This window comes from Gymnodraco acuticeps, unplaced genomic scaffold (assembly GCF_902827175.1).
Source record: "Gymnodraco acuticeps unplaced genomic scaffold, fGymAcu1.1, whole genome shotgun sequence".
Taxonomy (NCBI): Eukaryota; Metazoa; Chordata; class Actinopteri; order Perciformes; family Bathydraconidae; genus Gymnodraco; species Gymnodraco acuticeps.
Window position 1 is genome coordinate 1735 of NW_022990256.1, and position 26210 is coordinate 27944.

Here is a 26210-nt window from a genome sequence, read left to right on the forward strand (position 1 = left end):
AGGGATCTAGATCGGCATGAAGGTGTTTCTTAATTCCAATATTACAACAGAGGTATTTTTATAGCACTTTTCCTTGTACTCAAAAACTCTTTACAGACAAATAAAAAAGGCATAAACCAGAAGTAGGGGTTAATTATTTGAAACTGTGTGTAAACAGAGGGGCAGGTGATGTGCACTCGGCCTCCTCTCTTACCCGAATGAAATCGGTCAGGGTGTTGTAGATGAACGCTCCTCTGGGCAGGAAGAAGCAGCTTCCAGGGCTGAGGTCGTGGAAGAAGAACAGCTCCTGGTCCTGTGAAGCACACACAGAATATGTTTTAATGACTTGCAGGTTCAATCAGAGAGAAGCACCTGGAAGCACAGCAGGGAGTCATCACATCACAGACTGTCCGCCAATGACCGCCTGAAGAAAGTAGAAAAGAGAGGATGGTTTTTTTTTTTTATTGCTTCCAGGCTATAACAAGAAGGTATTAAATATCACCCGAGTATAACTACGTTTACAATTATTTTTGCTTATTTATGAAGTTTTTAATGGTGTATTACTAATTATTTGAGATCTCTTAGATCCTCTGCACTGTTTCACAAATAAAATAATCCGCACCTCGTTTATTTTGTATATGAGTATGTAGTTTCTCTACTTTAAAGAGTCCTCTCCTGCTGATGCTCAGGTGTATATCAGTCTGTAGTGTCTCTACTTTAAAGAGTCCTCTCCTGCTGATGCTCAGGTGTATATCAGTATGTAGCATCTCTACTTTAAAGAGATCTCTCCTGCTGATGCTCAGGTGTATATCAGTATGTAGTGTCTCTACTTTAAAGAGTCCTCTCTTGCTGATGTTCAGGTGTATATCAGTATGTAGTGTCTCTACTTTAAAGAGTCCTCTCCTGCTGATGTTCAGGTGTATATCAGTATGTAGCATCTCTACTTTAAAGAGTCCTCTCCTGCTGATGTTCAGGTTCATATCAGTATGTAGTGTCTCTACTTTAAAGAGTCCTCTCCTGCTGATGTTCAGGTGTATATCAGTATGTAGTGTCTCTACTTTAAAGAGTCCTCTCTTGCTGATGTTCAGGTGTATATCAGTATGTAGTTTCTCTACTTTAAAGAGTCCTCTCCTGCTGATGTTCAGGTGTATATCAGTATGTAGTGTCTCTACTTTAAAGAGTCCTCTCCTGCTGATGTTCAGGTGTATATCAGTATGTAGTTTCTCTACTTTAAAGAGTCCTCTCCTGCTGATGCTCAGGTGTATATCAGTATGTAGTGTCTCTACTTTAAAGAGTCCTCTCTTGCTGATGTTCAGGTGTATATCAGTATGTAGTTTCTCTACTTTAAAGAGTCCTCTCCTGCTGATGCTCAGGTTCATATCAGTATGTAGTGTCTCTACTTTAAAGAGTCATCTCCTGCTGATGTTCAGGTGTATATCAGTATGTAGTGTCTCTACTTTAAAGAGTCCTCTCTTGCTGATGTTCAGGTGTATATCAGTATGTAGCATCTCTACTTTAAAGAGTCCTCTCCTGCTGATGTTCAGGGTTCATATCAGTATGTAGTGTCTCTACTTTAAAGAGTCCTCTCCTGCTGATGTTCAGGTGTATATCAGTATGTAGTGTCTCTACTTTAAAGAGTCCTCTCCTGCTGATGTTCAGGTGTATATCAGTATGTAGTGTCTCTACTTTAAAGAGTCCTCTCCTGCCGATGTTCAGGTGTATATCAGTATGTAGCATCTCTACTTTAAAGAGTCCTCTCCAGCTGATGTTCAGGTGTATATCAGTATGTAGTGTCTCTACTTTAAAGAGTCCCCTCCTGCTGTCTGTCTCTACTTTACTGCCTGTGCTGCAGCACCTCTTTTCACCCTCTGTCTGAAACCAGAGCCCAGTCTGCTCTGATTGGTTAGCTGGCCGGCTCTGTTGTGATTGGTCAACTGCTTAGAGATGTCCCGCCCCTTAGTCTATCAAGTACAATATGTTGGATTGCTAGCCAATAGAAGCGCAAGTGTTACATAGTGATGTCAGCCTTTGCGGACCATTTACCTGCACAGAAAACAACACACTACAGGAGAGGGAAAACCCCAAAAAGCAGAATAGTGCCTCTTAAAGTAGCTGCGATTTCCCTTTTGTTTTATATTTGTATCTTACATGTTTTACTGTCCTTATGCCTTTTAATGCTTGGTGTTATTGTGCAGAAGTAGCCGTTTCAACCTGTCTGTATTCTGTATATTCATGTTTCTTCACCTGTTGTTCAGGACATTTCAGAGATGCTCTGCTTAACGAAGCTCTGTGAGAGGGATAAGGCTCAGCTTGGGATCATGCCACAGAGCACCATCTTTAAAACAACATGTCACTTTTGTCACCTCCCTCTAACTGCCTCCAGCAGCATTTATCTAGACTCTCGGGCTTATCGTGGGTCTGAGTGTTATCGGTGCTGATGGAGGTGCTGCCGTCTGCCTCTCACATGCTGGGAAACCAGCTGGACCGATCACGTGACTCACAGGGTGAAGATATGAAGAGACACAGCGCCCTCAGCTGGGAGAGAGCAGCAACAGGCCATTTAATGCCCAAAAAAACAGGTGTCTAAAACTGCACAAAACGTGATCATTTGGTGATGATTGTACCTCTCGTAAACTTTAAGTAGATTTGTATTTTGTTTTATTGTCTTACAGTTACTTTATTCCGCTTTGTTTCACAACTTCAATAAAACCACAAACCCATACATTCATGAGAGAAATAATGCCAACAATAACAAATTAATTTCATCTCAGTTCAGTGTCTGGTTTCACAGCCCCCTTCAGGGAGAGAGAGCAATGGGCCAAATAACAGGGTGTTAGTGCCAAAAACTGCAAACAATTACATCAATTTGCCAGATTGTTGAGGAATATTGAACCTTTCATAACCTCCAAGTAATTTCGGATTGTGTTTAAATATCTTTCAAATGAATCTTTAAGATATTTCATGTGATCCTGGTTCTAGGTCCGGCAGTGGCTCAGTCAGTAGGGGCTTGGACTGTGAGCCGTAGGGTCGCCGGTTCAAGTCCCCGACCAGACCTGAATATGGAGTGTGGACTGCTACTTGGAGAGGTCACAGTTCACCTCCTGCCCTGCCGTGGTGCCCTTGAGCAAGGCACCGGACATCCCCCTTCCCCCCTCACTCCCATTGCTCCCCGGGCGCTGTACAATAGCTGCCCACTGCTCCTAGTACTAGACTCCTGGTACTAGGATGGGTTAAAAGCAGAGAACAAATGTCACTGTGTGTGCCTGTGTGACCATTACCACATAAATAAAACCACAAACCGAAACTCCCACGAGGATAAACTCCTACAACACCTCAAAGTAGATGTGCACACCATCATATTAAACAAATTACAAATCAAACATTTCCTTTGTATCATTTCACTCTCTGGTTTCACAGCACCCTCACCTGGAGGAGAGCAGCAACTGGTGTTTTCATGCACAATTACATGGTTTTAGAACTGCCCAAAGATTGAGCATTATGTGACGCTGAAGTAGGATTTTGCTTCTTCTAACCTCCAAGCAATGTTGTATTGCATGTGATTGTTTTTTAAATTAAGCTTTAAAGGTGGGGTAGGTAAGTTTGAGAAACCGGCTCGAGATACACTTTTTGTTATATTCCATGGAATGCTCTTCACATCCCGATAGAAATGAATATCTGAAGTGCTTTGACAAAAAATCCATAAACAATCTCATCTGTGGAAGCCGTGGCGCTGTAAAAAGCACGACCAATCATCTGAGCCGGCTAAAGTAACTGGATGGCCTACCTGCCTGTCAGCCTTCCATCTGTGAACAAACTTATCTCGTGCGCTCATTGGTCATGTGCGCGTTCATGTGTGTTGGAGGAGGGGCTCTGTGAGGAAGTCTGAAGGAAGGGGCAGATTTTTTCCGGTTGTGTATTTTCAAATTCGATCGCACTCGAGCTGGTTTCTCCAAAATTACCTACCCCACCTTTAAGTTTCTTCATGTGATCCAGCTTTGTTTCACCACTTTAAAAAAAAAAAACGACAATCTCATGAGGATAAAACTCCTCCTATGATCTCTAAAGCCTGTCTTCGTATTATACAATCAAAATTCACTCTGTATCATTTCAACTCACTTTTCCGATCTTGCGGTGGTCTCTGTTCTTGGCCTCCTCCTGAAAGCGTTCCCACTCCTTCAGCATCTTTGAGTCTGGGAAGGAAATCCCGTAGATCCTCTGGAGTGTCTCCATGTCGGAGCGGCCCTCCCAGTAGGTGGAGGAGTTCTGTGGAAGAGGAAGGAAATATTAAAGGTCACCTATTATGCTATTTTTAGGCATATATTATGGGTCTCAGATATATAAAAAATATATGAAAAAACATGTCTTTGATGTGTTTTGCTCAAAATACCAAACAGATCATGCATTTTAGACATCCCTCATATCCCTCTATTCCAGCCCTGTTACTAAAGTGCTAATCTGGGTCCTTAGCTTGAAAGAAAAGAGGAGGGGGAGCTTGTGCCTGCTCAGAATTCTACGAGATACTCAGCTAAATGCTGCCGTGAGGAAACGCCATATCATGTTCCAAACCACATCAAGGATTATTTCTGAAACAGTATGGAGCTCAAATGCTTTTTCTCTCTCAGGTTTACCACAAGATGAGTTATTTTTTATTTTTTATTTGGGGTATAGAGCTTTAAAAACAATAAATTAAATTTGATAAAAATTAAAAAAGAGGGAGCTGAGCTCATGCGGGACCCGGCAGCTACTGTCTAAACTAAATACTGCGGTGATGAAACGCCATATCATGGATTATCAAGGATCCTTTCTGAAACAGTTTGGAGCTCAAAGGCTTTCTCTCTTGCCGGTTATACCACAAGGTGAGTTCCTTTTTATTTCCTGCTTCTTCACACACATGCTCTCCAGTACAGGTTAGCTCTGAGTGTTAGCGATGCTAATGTAAACACCGACCATATTACGTCCAAAACAGTCGGGCATTGTTTCTGATAGCAACGTTTCTGATTGGGCCGTGGGTCCACATTTCAGATATTACGTCATATCGGACGCAAATCTGGATCAGCTCCGTTGTACCCCCGTTTTTAGAGATTTGGGTACGGAGGAAAAGAGAGAGGGTTTTATTTTCTGACGATTTGTGAATTCCCCGACACACCGGGGACACATATTTATGTATAAAAGACATAAGGTCCCCTTTAAAGAACAGCTTTACTTTTTGGAGTTATACATTTGAAAATAAGAAACTGATCCTGTGTGTTTCCACTTACCTTGTAGATCTTCATGGCTTTAATCTTGCCTGTGTGTCTCACATGAGGACCTCTGCACAGGTCAATCAGGGGCCCACATCTAACCAGGGTTCATCAAATACACAACAGTGAGTTTTGAAAATGAATCAATCTTCTTAAATAAAAACAAATCAAGTAATACTTTTTATAAGCAGCAACGTACCTGTACACTGTAGTTGTGGGGGTGGTGACCTTCTCATTCAGGATGCGGCACTTGAATTTGTTGTACTGAAAGACACACAGGTCACATGTTATTGGTCTTGATTTAAAGATTTCAAATGTCAAACAAGCATATAATAATAATAAAATAAGGCAAGACAGTATAAACCAGGCTACGTAAGTGTGGAGTTTTATCCAAACAGGACAATAGCCACTCTTATATTTACAAAACTTTTAAAGACATGTGAATAAATATGCCATCATTGAAAATCTGAATTCACACAAGCAAAAGGATCTCAGCAGATGACCAATATCGAAGTTCCTTACAAGACTTCTTGAACCAGGTGAGTGTGTGGCTAGAGAATATTTTTCTTAGTTTGTGAAACAGCTCTCTCACCTTAAACATCTTCAGCAGCGTCTCCTTGCTGATTTCCAGCCTCTCAAACGGCTGTTTCTCCTTCACCACGGCCTTACACAAACTCTCCAGGTCCCCAAACTCAGTGCTGGAGACTCCCCTGGAAACAGGAAATACGTTGAGTTCATTACAAGCATCATGTCGCTTCTCTAATCACGAATATTCAGAGGTAGGAAGTAGTGGAGTACAAATACTTCGTTACTGTACTTAAGTACATTTTCTCTGGTATCAGTACTTTATTCCACGACTTTTTACTTTCTACTTCTTACATTTTCAAACAGGCTGGTTCCTTTAGTTTGAATGTGTGTTTGGTGGCGTGATCATTATTATTTAGAGTCATTGCGTGCCTATTGACTTGAACACGATCCGTGTATCCATCATTTCCTGGTCTTCTCTAAAGAAGAGGGACCAATGGAAACGTTGTCATGTTGCCGTTGTTCAGCATGGAAACATTCATTAGCTAACAATGACATTATTGTTCTATTAATATAAAGGGAGCTCAGGTACTCTTTAAAACAGCTGGGAGTTATGGGTACTTTTTACTGAAGTACATTTCAAAGCCTCTTTACTTTTACTTGAGTAAAGAAGTTTAGTCAGTACTCCTACTTTCACCAGAGTATTTTAAAACACAAGTATCTGTACTTCTACTTGAGTAAAGGATGTGTGTGCTTTTGCCATCTCTGCTAATATTGCACTGAAAAACTGTGAAATATCTATACATTAAAGGTGGGGTAGGTCATTTTGGAGAAACCAGCTCGAGTGCGCTACAATTTGAAAATACACAGCCGGAAGAAATCTGCCACTTCCTTACAGAGCCCCTCCTCCAACACACACGAATGTGCACATGACCAATGAGGGCACGAGATAAGTTTGTGCACAGATGGAAGGCGGTCAGGCAGGTAGGCCACCCAGTTACTTTAGCCGGGCCGACTAAAATGATTGGTTGTGCTTTTTACAGTACTACGGCTTCCACAGATGACATTTTTTGTCAAAGCACTTCAGATATTCATTGCTATCGGGATGTTAAGAGCATTCCATGGAATATAACAAAAAGTGTATCTCGAGCCGGTTTCTCAAACTTACCTACCCCACCTTTAATAACACTGGATGTATAAATAATTAGTACTATTTTTGGACTGTAATCCATGTCTGAACACAGAGTGAAAATACTGGCTCACTTCTGTCCATCCAGGAACATGTCGTAGTAGAAACCGTTCTCAATGGGGGGTCCGTAACACAAACAGCCTCCATAGAAGTTCTCCATCGCCTCCCCCAGGATGTGAGCACTGGAGTGCCAATACACCTAGAATAACACCGGATGAAAATGTATATATTACTTATTGACAGATAAACAAACCATTATGATGTTTGGACGCTGTGGCTTTGACCGTTTTCTTATACATCAGACATTATATGTATAGTAATAATAAGTTGAAAAGTAAATGATAATGAATGAAGTCAATAAAAAGATTTTCCAATGCAAAACTAGATTTACAGAACACAGATATTGCTCGATAACTGAATTCATCTGTTTTAGTGCAGGGTTACGTAAGGAAATGTATCTTCAACTGTGCAGAAATACAAGGTTTAAACTGAATGAATAGATTTAGAGGAACAAATGTGGATGTCATGAGAATAGTAAAATATTTTTTAGGATCTTGGATCATAGCATTTGTGTAATTATTTGTAAGTGTTATTGTTGATGTTGGCTATTATATGGCTAATTCAAACAGTCAATGTTCTTTATAGCCGGTACTAGAATCTAAACTGCCCAAAGAAAGCACAACGTAAAACAAAATGTTAGCATGTCTTTAATAAAATACAAGGTTTAAACTGAAGGAATAGATTCAACCCTTGTGTTGTGTTCGAAAGCTGTTACCGTTCATGGTGTTCGCGGGTCCATTTTGAGCCATGATTTATCTCAGTCCAAAACACTCAAAAAAATTACTATCATACAATATTGTTTTAATTACATCATAACTAACTTATAATGCATTCATAACCGTACAATCCTGTTGTAATTTAATGTTATGGCCCCAAAACACATTACACCACATATTGCACACGTGCATGTGTGTGTTCAGGTTCAAGTGTTAGTGTACATATTCTTTGAGAAAGGTCGAGTTCCCGTGGGGGGAGGGGGGCAGACCAGGTGCATGTTGCGAAAAATGATTGTTACAGTGGGTGAAGGGGGTGGGGGAGGGGTGTCTAAAGTCAAAGATGAATTTTGATTGGGCCAAATTTGACCCCGAGTCACCCACAACAATTCTGCTGGGTCTTCCCAGACCCGAACACCAAATTATACACTTTTTTTTTTTAGAGACCTTCAGACTTGGCTAAAATGGTCAAAATCAGTTTTGTAGTGCTTATATAGCTGCTGTGGAGGATATCATGAAGCCTTGTTCTGATAAAACAACCTAGAGTGTAGTTATTATATAATCTTAACTTGAAACGGGCCAAGGGAGACCCGAACACAACATAAGGGTTAAGGAACATTTTTCTTTAAATCATAAAAGCTGTGCAGCATTCAAACATGAATGTCATGAGAAGAGTTAGTTCTGCCGACATTTTTTGATTGGATTATAGCGGTTGTGGTTTTTTGGTATTATTTCTGACGCAGGGTATCATACGGTACATTAGAATAGCTGCCCATGTAAGTAAGTAAGCCCTGGTGAAGTGTTAACATGTCTTTTATTAAATGCATTGTTTGTACTCACAGCCTGAGCGTCCTCGTTGTCAAAGCGTAGGATCTCCAGAGAGCAGTCGTGCTCCAGCGGGCGGTCCAGGTCCCAAAGCTCTCCGTTCACACGAGAAATCACAGCGTTGTCGGCCAGGCCCTGGCTGGAAGAGAGAGAGGGTTTCCTCAGAGATGCTGGGTCCACATTTGTGATTCTCATCATCATTACAATAAAAAAGATGATCAGGCCTCATCGCCAATATCTTTCTAATTTATTTTCTGAAATGTGCCTTGAGAAAAGTCGAAGTCAGTTTCATGAAGTGTTCTTACTTGTTAAGCCCCTTTTTCAGGTCTCAGGCTCGAAAATGACATTCCCAAAACAAATGATCATATATTCACTTCTAAAAGTGTTAAATTAATAATCTTTTTTCTCAAAGTAAGGATAAACCTGTGAGTTGGATGTAGAAAAGTCAGAAACAATATAGATGTTTTTATTTTAAAGTAAATTCAGATTGAACATAGTACAAAAATGTAAATGATAGTGTCCGTCCAAAAATCTTTTTTACTTATAGTGAAAACCACCCTTGAATGATGGGATGGTAGACTAAAAGCTTTAGGAATCCAAACTATAACATATAATAAGTACCCTGTATCAAGATTGATGAAAAACAAGTGAAATTTGACCTTTTCAGAGAGGTTTAGCAAAAAAATCCACTTCTGGGGTCATTTGGGTGGATTTGACCTATCTCTCGTCCCCCTTGGTCGATTTTGCTGATTGACATCTCGTTCTAACCGTCAAAGCCAATGGAATCGAGGGGAACTCCCACATACTCCTTATTTGGTCATGTGTGTGTGTGAGACTGCCGCATAGCCAAGACCGGAAGCTGCGATAACTCTCGTGGCTACCATTAGCAGCTAACATTTACTCTAATTTTTACATAAAAATGGAATTATAGATTATAAATTTAAAAAATGATTACCCAGAAACATTATCAACCTATGGATTAACCGATTCAGCCGCGTTTTTTCTCGTTTTAATGCCATTGAACAAGTCTTTTGATCAGATTGACAGCTACGGTGAGACGATCTCCTGTAAAAGCTCCGTAAAGGTACGTGTTGTGATGTCTGTGTTTGCTTCCCCTGTCAAGAGTTCGGATCACTCAGTGATGATACTATATACCTAAATAATCTGTGGAACCTCAGCTTTAATCGGATATCTTGTATGTGCAGCTACGATAAGTAATAAGGGTACTTTTATCTTGAGTTCTGTGCCCAAGTACGTTAGTATTTTTCGCTCAGGGGCAGTAGCGTGGCGTGGGGAATAAATTAGGAGAAGCCAATAATACGTCCTTTCTTTTGGGTCGGGGGTGTGGTGGTCAATGTAATAACGTAACCAGATGAGTGATTACAGCACCCGGTATCATTTTACACACATTTGTATCATACAGATGCAGGACTTACACACGCCTGTTATCTAACCGACAGGTCCGCACGCACTCTCCAACTGAAACTCTAATTCATTCTAATTCATTCACAAACTAAATCAGAAGACCTTTAACGTTTTACGTCCGATTTGCTCCTTTTTTCCTCGCTGTACACATCTCCAGTTTGGGCATTGGCCTGTCATCAGATTGTATTTGTTGTTGTTGCTGCTGTAGCGGAAGTTTAGTACAATTATTTAGCACTTGCTTGCTACTTTCTAACGGCGGTGAGAGTGGTGCAGTGACGCTATCTATCTTCTATCGATTAGATTTATGATTCGAAAATTATAAAAGTAAGGTAGACATGTGGATATTATCTGTTAGGCGTAGTGCGTTGCGGTGGAGATTTAATAGAACTCAGTAGTAGACAGCTTTCTTTAGCCTTCATTAGGCATATTTATGTATATCATGGTAGGAGAGATGCGGTTGTGCTGCCGCTCTGTATTCGATCCAAACAACATCTGAGAGGCCACAGGTAGTGCAAGGTATAGTCAGTGACGTCACGTCCTGGACGCACTGCAGACAACATTGCCCTCTGCAGGACACAATGAGCAAGGGCGCACATAATGGTACAACATTTAACATTATCCGACTGAACAAAACGTGCATTTATCTAACAGGTTGGTTTTCCACTGACCTTATTTAGAGAAACCGAGCACAGCTTACTTCCGGGTTTTAGGATGCGTCACTGCAACACTAAGTTGATGCCATTTGATTGGATTGTGAGGCAAGGGAAGCCAGCCGCCTCTGGCTTCCCTTGGCATGACCCTGACCAATCACAGGTTGGCAGGGGCATGACGTGAGCCTTGTCTGATTGGTCAATCCCTCCATTTTTTTTCACCAAGGGAAGCCAATTTTGGCTGGCTTCCTCTCGCAACAGAGAGTGCAATCTATTGTTTCACCATAACATCTACAGGGGCGCTGTTTCACTCTTTGTAAAATACTCAATGAGAATGGGGGAGAGATGGACCGGCAGCAACACACAACAAAGAATTTCAGAAACTAAACAAAGTGTTTTTATTTATTTATTAAAATTATAACTACAATCTGAAAAAACAGGGGAAGCCTGGCTTCCCTTGGCCTCCAGGAGAAAACGCCACTGCTCAGGGGTCATTTAGATGCTTCTTATGAGACTTGTGTTTTGTTTTGGTAAAAATTGTTTGTATCGTCAGTTAGCTGAGATTATTCCCGTTAATCTGGTATAACACATTAATAGGTTCTTAAATATTAAGATGCCCTGAGACACAGTGTCGTGAAAAAGAAACATAAGTACCCGCCGGCGGGGACCTTGGGGCTAAACAACAAAATGGGTTGTACCTTTGTGGATATAATAATGGATCCTATTGTCTAGACTCTAGACCAGCGGTTCCCAACCTTTTTCAACTCAGGGCCTACTTAAGAATCAAAAATCTTTTCGCGGCCCACATTCAACCATAAACAATACGGAGGCTAAATAAAGTTTGGTCAATTCAGAACATGTGACACGTTGTAAATCCAGTAGAACAGACCGCTGTCAACGACTGTAATGCCCGTTGCTAAGGAGGATCAAGAAAGACAAAGGAAAAGAGGTTCAAATAAAAAATTATCTTAATAATGAAAATGTTTCCACACAAATCCTAATGTTTTGCTAATTATTTGGCGGCAAATATTGAATTTACATTTACACCCTTTAATATTTTATTTGGGCTTTTAGATGAAGACCGCACACAGTTAATAAATACGACTATTCTTCTGGCTAAAATACATATTTTTAAAAGTCAATCAAGGAGTAATCTTAATTTAAGGTGTTTGAAGAGTAGATTAAAAATACAATTTATTTTGGAAAAAATGATTGCCCCAAAAAATCAAACAACAACGTGGCTCAACACGCCACGAAATGCAATAATTAGCTCTAACGAGGAGTGGGATTAAAGGAACAATATGCTTGCCATGTTGTGTTTTTGGTGGTTTTTGGTTGTCAACCTATTTTTGTTTGTGAAATGTTGAAGTAGTCCTATAACTGTATCTTTATTTCTTCTGTTTTTGTTTTGTTGTTGTCTGAGATGGGAATATCATCTCCTATATGTTATTGTTATGTCCATGTTTGTGTATTTAGCCTGTACAAGGGACGGAGGCTGTGGCGCAGTGGACTAGTTCGGATCACGGGAGCACAGGTTCAAACCCCACTGCAGTCAGCATGTCGTTGTGTCCCTGGGACACTTCACCCCAAATTGCTCCTGTGAGGATTGCCCACAGTATTGAGTATGTAAGTCGCTTTGGATAAAAGCGTCTAACAAGTAACAAGTAATGTAATGTACAAAAAAAGGAACAAATAAAAAAAGGAAAATGAAAAAAAGGAAATTATTTGGCGGCCCACTTGCAATGCCTTCTAATAATAAAAAGTTATTATGGCATTGTATGCTGTGTGTTATTTGTAACATCTTCAGAAACTACTTTTCTGGGAGTCCCAGCAGCTTCTACTGAAGCCAGTCCCCAACTCCGGGGACTTCCGGCCGGGGACTTCGGGTGGCAGTATACGCCGTGAAGTTGTTTGCGGTCTGCCAGTAAACCCAAAGCAGAAGAAGACGAAGTGACGTCAGCTGCTTCATTTGCATAATCTTCCCTGGGACTTATTCCGGTGTGAACGCGATTGGTACTTAGTGCCCTGGGGTTATAAGTGCCGGCACTAAGTACGGCAAAGTACTTGGTGTGAAAGCGGTTGACTGTTACAGGTGTAGGTTCATGGTACAATGCATAAACTTCAAATCGAGAGAGATTGGGCCTCACACGGACACCGGAAACTGTATTTTTCTTTACCGTTCTGTTTTAATTTCACAATGAAGTTGATAGTAATATTATGTTTGATATTATTATGTTTTATTAACTAGACCAGTGGTTCTCAAACTTGTTCAATAATGTACCCCCTTTGAAAAAAAAAAAAGCCAAGTACCCCCTGATCAGCGCAAAAACTATTTGTTAGGTAAAAAATGCCTACATAAAGAGGTACAGTACGGCGCTGCACCATCGGTGTCTGATTTATTAAAACAACAACATTGTAACTGAGAAAAACTTAAATGCTACATTTCAAATGTTTACAATCACTAAATTCATGGCAAACCAATTTCAACATAATAACACTAAGACGACATTGAACTGATCTTTTTAATAAGTTGTACTTACAATTTAGTGAGAACCATGGGCTTGTGCTTCACTGAGGACCTTTGTCATTCTGACGGGGAGGCAAACTGCAGTTATTACACTTCGCGTTTTGAAATATGTTTAACTCTGTTCATATAAAACCCACACTGCTAAAACTTCGTTACTTTCCCTAAAATTAGTATATTTATTTATTTTGGGGCGTGGGAAATGAAGAGAGAAAAATATATGAGCATTTTATGAGCATGGGATTTTGACCCCTCATATAAACATATGCATAATGCTGCGCTATACTTTGCGGCCACACGCCGTTGCCAAGCAGTCATATCATTAACTAGAACTAGCTAGATCTGATAGATTTGGATATAAACGCGAGTGAAGACCGGACGCGAGAGAGAGAGCTGCTGCTGACGGAGAACACGCAGCTCTTCCGGATCACAGCTCCGCCACTGTGACGGACCGTTGTGTGGAGCAAAATTAAATACACTGAGTTAGACCTAACACACTTAGCTAGTTTATCTACTCTGGAACTAGCTAAACTAGTTATAAATATATTTATTCTTTACTGTCGGGTCACTTATTACTGGATCAGCGAGCTGCACGAGACTGACCGGCTGTCAGGAGAGGGAGAGGAAAAGAGAGCACCCGTTTATTTTTCACATTTTATTATCCAGAATTACTGTAAACTAAAAAATATATATCTCATGTACCCCTGCACTACTCCAATGTACCCCTAGGGGTCCGCGTACCCCCATTTGAGAACCACTGAACTAGACCACTGGGTCACGTTAAGACCATCTTTTCTGTCGGTTTGGTGTTACAAATAAATAAAAACATTCTTTTCTAAATAACAGTGTGTTATTTAGAAAATAATAACAAATTAGAAGGAAAAAAATATTTAAAAATACAGATTTCAGTATTCTGAGGCTCTGAGCCCCATTTATTTTCCTCACGGACGGCAAAAAAAGTCAGACATTATACAATTTAAAATAAAAATAATAATCGTGGCTTGATATTGAGTAAGATTATGTTTTTATGAACCCCACAGCTTCCGGTCTTCCAAGACCCGACCGGACAAAAAGACGTGGTGCAGGCACGAAACACACTACCAATAGAAATACATTGCTTTTAAAATCGTTCTGTGTGACACGAAAAAAAGGGGAAAATCGTGTTGGTGAACACGAATCAATAGATTACATTTCGTGACTATAACACGAAATGCCGTGAGACTGGGTTGACTTTTTTTTTACCCATTTTAAGCTACATATTGTTTTCCCGGGGGAACCCTAACCCTCTTTGGGGTCATATTGGATACATACTGTACAACCAACACCATCACCCCAAAGCAAAACCCTAACATTTGGCTATTGTCCATGTGAGGAGGCACAGAAGTTCAATAACACATAATGAACTTGAATCCTAGTATTATCTCCTGATTTTGCAATAGAAAGCATTCGTCACAATTATTGTACAACATTGGGACTTTTGCCAGACCCTAACTAAATGAATAAGGAGATGGCCTGAGTATGTGTGGGTCCCTACTGGAAGCGGACAACAAGATATCCTTTCTTTTTGCTTCAATTTTTTTTTTCTACATAAAACAGTAACCCCAAACTCATAAAATTACACTATAATAATTGCAAGGAACGTTGATCAGAGGATCAAATATATCTGCATATTTGTATACTTAATATATACTTTAATACTTTTTCTTTATTTGTTATGGCTTTTAATTATGCAGCATTATATTTAAAAGCAGATTCTTAAAAAAACACTTCAGTATAGTGGATTGTTTTGTCTCCAACTTGACAAATTAGAATACACCAAGACATTCAGATAATTAAGCAATAGCTCACGACAGGCCGTGGTATATGGTATACAACGCACCTTAGCTGTGATATAATGAGCATAGATCACAGCCTGAAGTGAGCTATTGCTTTTATAAAACGGTTACCAAGTATGGCAATATAAAAGAAAAATACACACTCTAATTTAAATAGTATTTATTAGTAAATAATGATGTTCCAAATAAAATAGTCCCTCCGTTGCCTTCTGCACGAAACATAGTGTGAGGTGGTTGCTATGCAACAACACTAACAGCTAGCGAACAAATTAGACAGAGAGCGTTGATCGATTATTTTTTGGCTATTTATTTACATTAATTTGTATGTTGCCGTTTATTGCGCACCCACTGAAAAACTGTTACGTGGTTACTTGTTGAGGTTGTTCTAGGCTGTTGCTTGGCGTGGCGAGAATATTGCTCCAGTTTCTCCGGTCCCCGAGATTCGGCTTCCAGTAGCTCTGGAGAGAGCTTTCGCACCTGTGGCCACTAACGGTCATCATTTCTCTTCACGTAGCTCTGCATGTCGTCATTTAGGTGCTTTTTTTTCTGGAGATAGGCACTGCTCAATCCACTCCTCCATAGTAAGGCCACCCGGAGGTCGAAGTTAACCTTAAATGTTTCCATCTTAAGCTTTGTTAGTTAGTTAGTTAGTTTCGTAACGGACGTAACGTAACAGTTGTAGCTTTTCTCAGACGCGGAGGGATACATGACTTGTGAAAAGTAACTACAATTCTACCCGTGATATACGCTCATTATATCACGGCTAAGAACCAATCAGATTGCTTGATTTGACTTGTCCGTTTTATTATTTTATTTTTTCTTCTTCTTTTTATTAGTGTGATTGCTGTCCCACTATTGTTCTTCCAATCTTTATTCTTCCGCTTCTTACAGTATTTCAACCGCTAACTACTTCAGCATACTTTCAGCTACAGAAACCATTCAAATATTAAAATGTTCAGCTCCTTCACATGTCCATGTGTGCTATGACTTTTCTTGTTTATGACATTTATACTTTTTTAAATATTCAGCTTTTTAAACTTTTACAATGTAACTCAATGGGAGGAACCTTCAAATCCTCTTTTAGCTACACCGTGCGCCAAATGCTACTCCTTCCACATACTTTCAGCTAGAGACTTCATTCCAACTTTAAAATGATCACAAGACCTTCAGCTATACAAATTATTCTTCACATTTTTTTTAGATATTTAACTCAGTTTGGAGCTTGGTAAAGAGGCCCTCTTCAGATTTTAACATTAGTGTGAATTGCGCAGCTCGTTAAGGCTTAGAGTGCGTGATGTCACACCTAGAGTGGAGGAGAGCGTGAAATATATAATTATACTTTATTGGTGATGTATGGTTTTAGTTCAAAAGTTTGCAGTTAAAATATTCTGCTGCTTTTCAAAGCATTTTTACTTTTTTTTCTCTTCCATTATAATAATAATAATTACATTATTCAGCTATTTCAGGACATTGAGGCTATACATTGAGTTGTTTATAAGACAAAAGCTGTAACCATTTTGATTCAAATCATTTCACTTTGCTGCATTTCTCCGCCAAGTTCAGCAACACACTTACTTGGTTTTTGTAGCTAAAAGCAGCTACCATTCAGCTAATAACATATTCAGCTTTTTCAGCAACAAAAGTACATAATTTACAGCATTCACACGCATTTTCAGCAGGAAATGCATTTTCTAGTTTCAAGTTTTTCTTCAGAGTGTCAGATGAGGTCTGCACTCCTCTTCAGCCCAGAGTTTGGTGAGCATCTCCTTGATTGAGGGCTGTTCTTCCTGTTTTTCACAGACTGGATCTTCTGGCTCATCCTCTGCATCAGAGACTCTGCTGACAGCAGCTCCATGTCCTCTGACTCCCGCTGCTCCTGAAGGCTGTCCCTCTGCTCAGATCCAAAGCTCAGGCTGGAAGGACCTGGACCTATCAGCTGTTCCAGTTCTTGCTGAAGAGCTGCTTGGTTCCTTCTCTCAAACTGGATCTTCTGGTAGAAAGATTCCTGGTTGATGCTGTAAGCCACTCTGACCTGCTCGAATTCATGGTGGAGCTCCTTCTTCATGGTCCTTTTGATGTTGTTTCGAACCCCAGTGGCAATCATGAAGGTGTTCATGCTCTCAGGGTCGCAGGTCCTCTTGAGGCTCTCAAATTCATCCTGTATGTCCTTCTCTTTGGTGATGGACAATTCATTCCATTTCACCTTACGGGCTAGTTTCTGTTTAGCCTCCTCCAGTTTCCTGCGTGTTTCCTGTTCTTCATTCAGGAACCTCTTAGTGAGGTTTTTCTCACGAGCCAGCTCACGTCTAGTCTCCTCCAGTTCTCTGCTGAGCTCCAGCCTGGGGTTAGACTCGCAGCTGTTAGCGTTAGCAGGCTGGCGCATGAGCGTAGAGTTCTGCTCTCGATGTCTGTGCCTCACATGCTCCATCTCTTCTAGCTGGAAGATTTGCTGTGTGTAGATCTGCTGAAAATGTATTACCTCTCTGAAGGGAAATGGTTTGTGCAGACTCAGAACCTGGGTCCTATTTGCAAACTAGGACGGAATGCCCTGTGATGTCATGCTGATGTCATGAGCAGATCAAACCATTCAGAACACATGATGTCATCGGTGCACTGCCAACATTCTATGACATCGCTATGGAAACATGAAATAATTGCAAAGAACGAGTGCTTTGATCAGCTCATGACATCACAGGGCATTCCGTCCTAGTTGGCCAATAGGAGCCATGTTCTGAGTCTGCACGAAACATTTTCCTTCAGAGAGAGAGAACACATTTTCAGCAGAACACAGATAATCTTCCAGCTAAAGATGGAGCGTGTGAGAAGGAGGCAGCGACGTCAAGAGCAGAACACTACGCTCATGCGCCAGCCTGCTAATGCTAACAGCTGGGAGTCTAACCCCAGGCTGGAGCTCAGCAGAGAACTGGAGGAGACTAGACGTCAGCTGGCTCGTGAGAAAATCCTCACTAAGAGGTTCCAGAACCAGGAACAGGAAACACGCAGGCAACTGGAGGAGGCTAAACAGCAGCTAGCCCGCCAGACGAACCTGAAAGAATTGTCCATCACCAAAGAGAAAGACATACGGGATGAATTTGAGAGCCTGAAGAGGACCTGCGACCCTGAGAGCATGCACACCTTCGAGATTGCCACTGAGGTTCGAAACAAAATGAAAAGGACCATGAAGAAGGAGCTCCACCAAGAATTCGAGCAGGTCAAAGTGGCTTACAGAAGCAACCAGGAATATTTCTACCAGACGATCCAGTTTGAGAGAAGGAACCACGCAGCTCTTCAGCAAGAACTGGAACAGCTGAGAGGTCCACGTCCTTCCAGCCTGAGCTTTGGATCTGAGCTGAGAGAAGAAGAGCCCTCAACCATCAAGTAGCTGCTCACCAAACTCTGGGCTGAAGAGGAGTGCTCTCTGAAGAAACGCTTGAAATAAAAAGAAGAACAAAATATATACATATATCTGAATGTTTTGGTGTATTTTAAATGTTCAAGTTGGAGACAAAACAATCCACTCGTATTGGGTCTATTCAGGAGTGGTTTTTGAAGAATCTGCTTTATAAATATTTTGTATATTACATATAAAATCTGTGTCAATGCTGCATACTTTAAAGTTGTAAAAAGTAAAGGATAGTTGTGAAATTATTTAAAGATTACCTATTTGCCCTTGAAATGAATCACATAAGAATACAAATAATACAATAATTTGTACCACATGTCAGAACTATTTATACTCTTGTAAACTATTTGTTTCTTCTCAAATCTTTCCAAACCACGTTGGCTTACTTTTACGCCTTCACTTAACATGAATGATAATAAAGTCCCAATGTCCTCAAACGAGTACTTCCTGATTAGCAGCGTCGTAGCTTGTTACTTTCTCTAAGAATGGTCAAATAGCTAGCTATGGCCACTAGGGCTTCAGAAAACTTTGATATGCACCAAAAATGTAGCTGGACAGGTTTTCTACTTCAATACATACTTTAAAAACATCACCCAAAGGTTAAATGGTACGATTAGCTGGTTATGGTTGGGGTGCAAACTTCATCAGCGCTGTAGCCATCAAATGCCCCTTCAACACACCTCGCATAGTCGATACAGTAAAAACTGCTTCGTGTGTGCAGCCCCTTAAGATATTTAACCAAGAACCAGCAGGAGGTAGATCCAAATACATCTCTAAATTAATTTTCCAAAAAAAGAATTCTCCATGTTCACATTTGCAATCTGTCCCAACACCTCTTGGTAACTGACCCAGGCAGTGAATGCAGCAAGACTAGTATCAGCCACCTGGGTCAGATTAAAACTGCTCATCTGACTCAAGATAATGGATGTTACATTAGTGCTGGATATAGAAGAAAATGTGATAAGTGTCTTTAGCCTGTACAAAAAAACAAAACAAAAAAGATTATTTGGCGGCCCACTTGCAATGCCTTCGCAGACCACTAGGGGGCACACAGGTTGGGAACTAGAGGGCCCACAGGTTGGAAACTAGGGGGCCCACAGGTTGGGCACTAGGGGGCCCACAGGTTGGGAACTAGGGGGCCCACAGGTTGGGAACTAGGGGGCCCACAGGTTGGGAATAGGGGGCCCACAGGTTGGGAACTAGGGGGCCCACAGGTTGGGAACTAGGGGGCCCACAGGTTGGAAAACGCTGGTCTAGACCTCTATGGTCTAGACTAAATAATAAATTAATGAATTGATAATAAAGAAATGTAAAATAAATAATATTAACAAATATTAAAAAAGGAAAAAAGTATTATTGTATTTAAATGTATAATAAAGCTGAGAAAGTGAAGAAAGCACAATAACGAACTATTATGCAAAAACTTGGCAGCAAAAAAGTGAATAAGTGTGCTCTTGAGTTTGCGTCTGTTCTTAAGAATAAATCCCAAATCAGAAAAAATGTATGACATCAACATCTTAGTTTAAATTGTATAAGTGGGTTCATGAAAACATGTATTCTTAAGAACGGTTGATACATGAAATGCTAGTGAGAAAAATCACGTCAAAGAGACTCAAGTTTCCTTCTAAGATGTCTGCTTGTATAATTTGATTAATTAACTTATTATACTGGTCATATTGGCAGTCACTAATTGAAGCTACAATGAGTGGCTATGTCTCTGTTTAATTAAGCACTGACCTGATGTTACAGGCCAGCTGGTACGGGGTGCTGACCCAGGCTCTTGCCTCCACCTTTCCTCCGTCAGGCAGCTCCACACTGATTGGTTTACTGTTCTTCGCTCTCTCCTCCAGCAGAGCATCACTCTCCCTCTTCAGCTGCTCGTACAGACCGAGGCGCTCTGCAACGAATCCTGGCAACGACTTCTGCTGCAGCGGAGAATCAACAAACAATCACCATCGAGAGAACGCTTTGGTAATCTAATTTAGAAAAAGACCAGAGCGTTGCACCTTGTTGCCACATCTAACTAGAATATTCACATTTTAATTCCTATGTTTTGATAAAGGCAGGGACAATGGTGAGTGGCACTTTTCTTTCTTCCAAAGTAACAGACACAGAATCAGCACTTTTGAAACAACAATAAAAGGCTCTTACATGCATTTGTCAGTGATAAAAAAGAATATAATAATTGTCTTTAATTCAAATGACAATCCAGAATTAGAACAATAACTTTTGGTACCTTGAGCAAATGTTTTGGTAAATCCCAAAGATATTGAAATGAATGTTATTTTGTATATATTGATTGCTGTGCTTTTATTTAAATCTTAATGTGTGCATATGTATACATGTGTGTTGATTGTGTATAGGATATACATATTTTATACATATTTGTATTTGGCATTGTGGTAAACGGTATTTCGATCTCTCCAGACCAGAGCGTTGCACCTTGTTTCCCCATCCTATGACAATATTCACATTTTAATTCCTATGTTTTGATAAAGGCAGGGACTATGGTGAATACAATCTTTGTGATAAGCTGACATATAATGATTTGTGTCCCTGTTGATATGGTGTTTGAACAGAGGAGTGTATCTTGTTTTAATCACCTCTCTTACGCCTCCCTTTGCTTGACCCTTGTCCGGCTTCTTCTCCTTCTTGTTGTTCCCGTCACATGATTTGGTATCCACGGTTACCACCTGTCAACAAACACAGAGGCGTGTGTGTTAATTCAGAGATGGAAAGTGTTAGAAAAATATCACTGGCTTGTTCTTCAATATCAGGATACATGTATTTATTATCCTTGCAAGAATGAAAGTAGGCATCACATCCAAAGCTGCATGGGACAAATAGTAGTCTCCCAGAAGAGTGTCCTTGACGGGGACAAGAAGGAGTTGCAGTCACAAGATGCAGGAATACCGGTTCAAAGCAGTGTTTAGTTCAGATTAGCTAAGGCCTGCGTAAGCAATAATCATGCTTGTCATATGTCTATCTCCGTGAATCCTCATGTTAATCACATAGCTATCATATGCCTAAAACAGTCCTGATGCTCTTCTAGGTAATCACACATCCTGTCATGTTCACAGCTACAGTTGGGATACCTTTGTTATCATGTGTACTCTGATATTGGAGGAACACATTCAGTATTTTCCCAACAGAAAGTCACTTCTTTGATACTGCACTGAGTAAAAATAGGGGAGAGAGAACATTCAACAAAGGTCTCAAACCAGGAATCAAACCGGGATGTTATGTATTGCATGAATTTGTAACTACTTGGTTACTTTTAACATAAAAAAAACATACATACACTTCTATCCTAGCATTGCTACAATTATCTAAATCTGGCTCTACATTGAAAACTCCAACATAAAAGGCTCTTACATGCATTTGTCAGTGAAAAAAAAGACTATAATAATTGTCTTTGATTAAAATAACAATCCAGAATTAGAACAATAACTTTTAGCACATTTTTACAGAAGTGGATTTTTTTGTTGGCATAAGTGATAATAACACTGTGTACAAATACTCCATTACAAATACAAGTCCTCATAAGAAGTTAAAGGTTATGTATTCTTCATTAAAGCCTATTTCAGAATAATATGTGTAATATTATAACTCACTTAATCTCTTGGAGTTTCCAGCTGGTAAGGAGGAGTACAACAAATTAAATTGTGAATAAACTTGTAATATTTATTTGTACTTTCACCTAAATCAGTGGTTTTCAAACCTGGTGGGTCGCGGAGGTACTGCAGATGGGTCGCGGGAAGATTTTTTTATTTTCTCCTTTTAGCTTTGTGAAGCACCTTGAGATGACGTTGTTTTTAAAGTGCACCTATATAAATCAAATGTATTATTATTCAATTGTAAACAAACACTGCTCGAAAATATCTCATCGGTCAGAGAGCTGTGGGCTAATGCTGCCTTTTGCAACATCCTACTTGTGTGAGATCGGCTTTTTCTGCTGTTGCTGCCATCAAAACGAAATACAGATCAAAGCTGAACATTGAGAATGAACTGAGGGGCAGTCTCAAAACAACAGCCCCGGTTTGAGAAGATCTGCGAGGGAAAGCAAGCACACACAAGTCATTGATGAGCTATGTGTGGAATAGGAATGGTAAAGTGATGTGATCGTTTGCTACCTGCAGTAGAAATAGTAGTTAATTCATATATTTTCCTTAAAGAAATTTGAATTTAAAAATCTACTACTCAGGGAAGAAGGCCAACCAGTTTTAATTAGGCCAAATTAATTCACAGTATCTATTACAAGCACTTTTGTTCATGTGTAATCCATATTAAAATATAAAATTATAGTTGGATCTTTATATCTTATTATTATTATTAGCAGAGAAAATGTAATGTTTTTACAACAATATACAATTAATCCTACCAATATAGATGGGAACCGGGTTGGGGGGTCCCGAAAATATTTCCAATACCCAAGGGGGTCCCGACTGAAAAAGTTTGGAACCACTGACCTAAGTATATATTCACTATTCACTCTGTTGTTTAATAGAATTGCAGCAAGATTGCATCACTATTACTGCTGAGTCACATTATTATTAATATAGCTGTGGAGTATTTAAACCATGCACAGTGTCACTCTGAGTGTGGAAGCTATTTCTGGAAATGAGAGGGTATAGTTTCTCATTCTGGCTTCACTCAACAGAGGCCCACTACTCATAAAGCTGCAGCACCACTACCACGAATAATAATATCACACAATTAAACTGGGAATTCAGAATCAGAAAGGGCTATCTGTGTTTTAAGTGTTGATTTACTTTCATGTATGCACCACGACACCTAGGCAAATTCCTCGTACGTGTAAACCAACCTGGTAATAAACCTGTTTCGTATTCTTATTACCAGGTAGGTTGCCACATACGAGGAATTTGACTTGATGTCATGGTGCATACATACAAAGTAAAACAAAACAACACAGATGGAGAACTATTATAAGAAAACTGTAAAGAAGTGGAATTCTTTGCCGAATGATTTTAAGGGCTGTAAGAAAAATGTTATGTTTAAGAAAATGTATGAAGAAAGCAAATTTAGACAGTATCAAGTTGACTTTTGATTGTGTTCTGGTTTTATGTTTCAGTATTTGTAAGCAACTGTTATTTTTTTGTAAAAAGGGGCAGGTCAAATAAGTTGTTCTTCTCCCTGCTCCTTTCCACCAAGCGCTTTAAAAAATAAAACAACCAGTTTTTGTATACATGTTTTGTTTTAAAATAACTACTCCATAGTTTCTCTTGGAATAAAATCACACTGTACATTTTACATTTATATATTCAGTTTAATATTCCATCTGTCTTGTATATATAATTTAATATTCCATCTGTCTTGTATATATAATACCTTGCTTTATATCTTGTTATTGTTCATTTGTAAATTCAACATGTGTTACGTGCTCCCCTCCGTGTTGTCTTTTCTGTCTCCCTGGCAGGTGCACCTGGTCTGCCCCTGGCTCCGCCTCTGCCCAGGTGTTCCCAATGACACTCAGCCTGTTATAAGGAGAAACTGGAGGAGAAGGAGGTCGCCTATCCTAGTAGAATTGGGAGGGATGAAACCCTCTTTAAATGGTCACATGCAGAGCACACAGCACACACAGTGACATTTGGCCTCTGCATTTAACCCACCCTAGTACCAGGAGTCTAGTACTAGGAACATGACGAAAGACTCTGCTCTGTTGATGATCTATCTGCTGCTTTTGAGCTATAGACCCCATTACCACTGGTAATTTCATGTGTAGCCTGGAGGACCTGGTAGTCAAGTTTTCGTGGCTTATTTTGTTCCCCATAGGGTTTTGGTTTGATTTCTGGTTAGGGGAGGGAAGCTCTGGGTCCTACTGCCCGTGGTGTAGCTGGCTCGGGCCCCCTCCTTTTAGTTTCTTTTGGCCAGTCCTCCAGACCTCGTTCGTTTGCCGGATGGCATGTGTGAGTAGCGGCTGTACATTAAATAAATGATCACTACTAAGTACTGGTTTTGTTGTTTTCTTTTATGTTGCGGGTCTCCCCACGAGCCACTACCACGGAGTAGGGGGCGGGTCGTAACCGTCGTAACTTATATTTTCTACTTTCTTGTTTATTTGCTGTCTTTTAAATTTGTATTGTTCAATGCCTTGTCTTTTTATGCTGCTGCAACACAAACATTTTCCAAATTGGCATCAATAAATTACTATCTTATCTTATGTGTGGAATAAACAAATAAATAATAACATTAAAAATAATTTTAAAATATAGTAAATTACAGTATGGCAGTATTTACAATGATGTCATTACTACCTTTTTCTCAGCCCGGTTGTTAGTCTCCTTGTTGGTGTTTTTCTCAGCCCGGTTGTTAGTCTCCTTGTTGGTGTTTTTCTCAGCCCGGTTGTTAGTCTCCTTGTTGGTGTTTTTCTCAGCCCGGTTGTTAGTCTCCTTGTTGGTGTTTTTCTCAGCCCGGTTGTTTATGTTCTGCTTCTCCTTGTTGTTTTGCTCCTTGTTGGTGTGTTTCTCCGGAGCTTTTCCCCCCTTCTCTTGTTTCTGTCCCCCCAGCTGCGGCTCCTCCTTCAGAGCCCTCCGGAGGTGCAGCAGCCGGTACCGGAGCTTCTCATTCTCCGTCCTCAGGCTCTCCAGCTCCGGGGAAACCTTCGCACCAACACCTGCATCCAGACCCTGACTCAGTCCGTCCCGAAGAGAGGATATTTCTCCCGAGAGGAGCCGTATCTGCTCCTCCTGAGCAGCCAAACGTGCGGCCATGCACTCCGCCATCTTTAAATGACCACCCTTTAAGGTGACAGCTGACTTCCGGTGACGTTGTTTCAAGACTCAAGCAACGATTTGGACTTGATATTGAATATTCCTGCACATGTTCTAATCTACAAGAAGAGACTATTGGCCATTTATTTTATGAATTATTGTATAGTATAATATTGTGGTATGGTGTAGAATGTTTTATTAGGAACAAGACGGGACAAAAGGTTCAACTCTCCAGGACAAAGACATTCTTATGTACTTCAGGGAAGATAGTATGGATGCAGATTGTGTCTTTGTTGTGCAGTTAATTGTATTTTTAGGGACATTTCATATCCATAAAAAGAAATGAGCTAACTCCAAACCACATTTTGTACATTTCTATCAAGAATGTAAACAATATATTAGCACTATTAAAAACATTAGGAATAAGAAGGCAATCAAAACAAATTAGATATTTAAAAAACATTTAATCTGAAGAATCCAAATGTATTTTTCTTTCTATTTTTCTTTCAAATCAAATCAAATCAAGTTTTATTTATATAGCACATTTATAAACGATTTTTGGTCGAGCCAAAGTCCTGTACATATAATAAAAATAGCCTACAGTAGAGACACTTTACAGCAAATACAACAACACAGTTTGTTCAGAATATCAGTAAAAAACGACACCCTCTGTCCTTAGACCCTCACATCGTACAAGGAAACACTTCCAGAGAAAAGCCCACAGTTTAAGGGGAACATGGGAGAAACCTCAGGGAGAGCAACAGAGGAGGGATCCCTCTCCCAGGACGGACAGACGTGCAATAGATGTCGTGTGTAAAACGAAGAGATAATACATTTTACAGGATATAGACCGAATGTTAGGAAATGCATGTGTCTGTAATAAGAAGATGAATCCACGAGGATGTCAGCTCCAATCCTGTGGAAGCCATCAGGGAAGCAGCATGACGAGACCCAAGGCAGGACCGCAGAGACAGGTTCAGCCTTGACCCTTTATTTACTGTATGTAATGTCTTGTTGCTTTGTATGTCTTGTATATCAAATGACAATTGAATAGATTAATACAAAAATTAAAAAACGATTCAAGATTCAAGGCTTTTATTGTCATTCGTAC

General features: G+C 40.0%; 1 protein-coding gene across 9 annotated transcripts; it reads right to left on the bottom strand.

Annotated features, from left to right (window-relative positions):
• Window positions 1-212: 212 nt before the first annotated feature.
• Window positions 213-25153, bottom strand: LOC117549049 (threonine--tRNA ligase 1, cytoplasmic-like; the record flags this gene model as incomplete). 9 transcript variants are annotated; one of them, XM_034220626.1, is given in 11 exon segments in its annotated part: window positions 213-292; window positions 4096-4242; window positions 5238-5316; window positions 5419-5483; window positions 5812-5929; window positions 7008-7132; window positions 8547-8670; window positions 20106-20293; window positions 20972-21061; window positions 24644-24742; window positions 24779-25153. In XM_034220626.1, coding segments are annotated over 11 exon segments (1448 nt in total), but the record flags the coding sequence as incomplete, so codon positions are not given.
• Window positions 25154-26210: the final 1057 nt, after the last annotated feature.